The 2,494-nt window shown below is 56.1% G+C and overlaps 1 protein-coding gene across 1 annotated transcript in view; it reads left to right on the top strand.

The window, feature by feature from the left end:
* Positions 1-1,227: 1,227 nt before the first annotated feature.
* LOC104628845 (E3 ubiquitin-protein ligase TRIM39-like) overlaps positions 1,228-2,494 on the top strand; it is a 3,030-nt gene continuing 1,763 nt past the window's right edge. The window contains exons 1-3 of the mRNA XM_010297562.1: positions 1,228-1,641; positions 2,278-2,367; positions 2,453-2,490. Of these exons, the coding sequence (XP_010295864.1) occupies positions 1,228-1,641; positions 2,278-2,367; positions 2,453-2,490 (542 nt within the window). The remainder of the gene's footprint in view (positions 1,642-2,277; positions 2,368-2,452; positions 2,491-2,494) is intronic.

The following is a 2,494-nucleotide window of genomic DNA, read 5'->3' as shown; positions in this document are numbered from 1 at the left end:
GGTGAGTGGGAGTGGGGGTGGCCGGGATCCTCTATAGGGTGTCCCCTATAGAGCCATTCCTATAGGGACCCCGGAACGGCCCCTTCCTGTGCGATGTCCCCTGTAGCGACCCGGAACAGCCGCCCCCGGACAGGGCTTCCCCTGTAGGGCCCCTTTCTATAGGGTCTTCCCTATAGGGCCCCCGGAACGGCGTTTTTCTGTGAGGTGTGCTCTATGCATCCCCTTTTCTATAGGGAATTCCCTATAGGGACTTTTGCATAGCCCTCATCCTAAAGAGCATCCATTTTAGGGCTCCTTCTCTATAGGAGCACCCCTATAGGGTCCCCATTCCTATTGGGAGTCTCTTATAGAGCCTTTTCTTCTGGTGATTTCTCTATAGGGGCCCCAGCGTGGAGCCCACCCGCAGACGGGGATTCCCCTATAGAGACCTCTCCTATAGCGACTGCTCTATAGGGCCTCATCACCTTGATGGAATTGAGCTGTTTTCTACCCAAAATGACGTTGAATCCGCGTCATCACCTCAGCGTTGCTTTGTACCAAAATGACGTCATAGCTTTGATGGAATTGAGCTTTTTTTTCTCCCCCAAATCCCTTAGAAACCGTGCTGCTACCTTGATGTCATTTTACACCAGCACCGCATCATCACCTTGACTGATTTAAGCTGTTTTCTCCCCAAAAGGGCTTCAAACCTGCACCGTCACCTCGGGATTGGTTTGCACCAAAATGATGTCATCGTCGTCACAGAATTGAGCTGTTTTCTCCCCAAAACCGCTTTGAATCGTCGCCATCGCTTCGCTTCAAAACCATGTTGTTCTCTTGACGGAATTGAGCTGTTTTCTCCCCAGAACTGCTTTGAACTTGCGCCATCGCCTCAGCATCACTTCCCACCAAAATTACATCATCACCTTGACAGAATTGAGCTGTTTTCACCCCAAAACCTCTTCAAACCTGCGCCATCACCTCAGCATCGCTTCCCACCAAAACCACAGCGTTTCCTTGACAGAATTGAGCTGTTTTCTCCCCAAAACCGCTTTGAACCCACATCACCGCCCCTCAGCATCCCATTCTTACTAAAACCACCTCATCACCTTAACGGATTTAAGCTCTTTTCCCCCCAAAAAATATCTTCAACCCCTTCCCGTCCCACCAACCGGCCTGGAACCTCCCTGAGCCGTGCCCAACCCTCCTCCCCCCCAAAATTTGGGGGGGAGAAACAGCAGTGCCGCCATGTCGGGGGCCGACCCGCTGGAGACACTGCGGGTGGAAGCGAGCTGCTCGGTTTGCCTGGAATACCTGCAAGATCCCGTCATCATCGAATGCGGCCACAATTTTTGCCGCCGCTGCATCACTCGCTGGTGGGCGGAGCTGGCGCGTGATTTCCCTTGTCCCGTCTGTCGGAAAACCTCTCGTCATCGAGCTCTTCGACCCAACCGGCAACTCGGTAACATGGTAGAAGCCGCCCGGCAGCTTCGCGGTGCCAAACGGAAAGCCAGGGAGGAGAGTCGCTGCCAAGCTCACGGCCAAGCTTTAGCCCGATTCTGTCGTGACGATCAAGCCCCCGTTTGCCTGCTCTGCGAGATCTCCCACGCCCATCGCGCCCACGCCCTCGTCCCCCTCGACGACGCAGCCCTCGAGTATAAGGTGGGGGAACGGGGGAGACCGAAATCCTGGTGGGTGCAGGGCAGGGAGCGTCCCCGAGTCTTTGTTCTAGCCCTGAATTCAACCCCGGGGCTGTTTGTGGACTGTTTTTGGATGTAGCGCGCCCCTGTCTCCATTTTCAGCTCCAAATTCTTCCCCAAGACCATCTGTGGAGAGGGTTTGGCCATGGCTCTTCCCCGTTTCCAAGCCCTGAGGTTGGAATTTAGCCCCAAACCTTCTCCCTGAGGCTGTTTCTGGAGGAGTTTTGGCCTTGGTTCATCCCCGTCTCCTTTTGCAGCCCCTCATGATGGGATTTATCCCCACGCTCTTTCCCTGACAGCATTTATGGAGGGGATTTGAGCAACTTCTTGTCCCTATCTCCAATTTTTAGCCCCAAACCCTCTCCCTGAGGTCATTTACAGAGGCGTTTGGGCAGCAGCTCTTCCCCATCTCCGTTTTTAGCCCCAAATTCTTCCCCAAGACCATTCAGGGAGGGAACTGGGCCCTGGCTCTTCCTTGTGTCCAGCCCCTCGTGGTGGTGCTTAACCCCGCCAGAGGAGGGATTCAGGGATGGAGGCGGGATTTGGGGCACGGGTGTCCCATCCTGTCTCCAACCCTCCTCTCTCCCCACCCCGGCAGGAGAAGCTGCATCGGGAGCCGCTGGAGCGGAAGCTGGAGGCAGTTGCCGGCTGCCGAGCGCGGGAGGAGAAGAAACCGAGCGAGCTGAAGGCAGGTTGACGGTGCCGGGGGATGCCGGGGAGATCCCAGCAGCTCCCAGTGCTCACCGGTGCCTCTTCCCGTCCCGTCCCGTCAGAGGAAGGTGGCTCTGCGGCGGGAACGCATCGCCCGGGAGTTC

This window comes from Phaethon lepturus, unplaced genomic scaffold (genome assembly GCF_000687285.1).
Source record: "Phaethon lepturus isolate BGI_N335 unplaced genomic scaffold, ASM68728v1 scaffold45600, whole genome shotgun sequence".
NCBI lineage: Eukaryota > Metazoa > Chordata > Aves > Phaethontiformes > Phaethontidae > Phaethon > Phaethon lepturus.
This window is presented reverse-complemented; position numbering and strand designations above follow the sequence as displayed.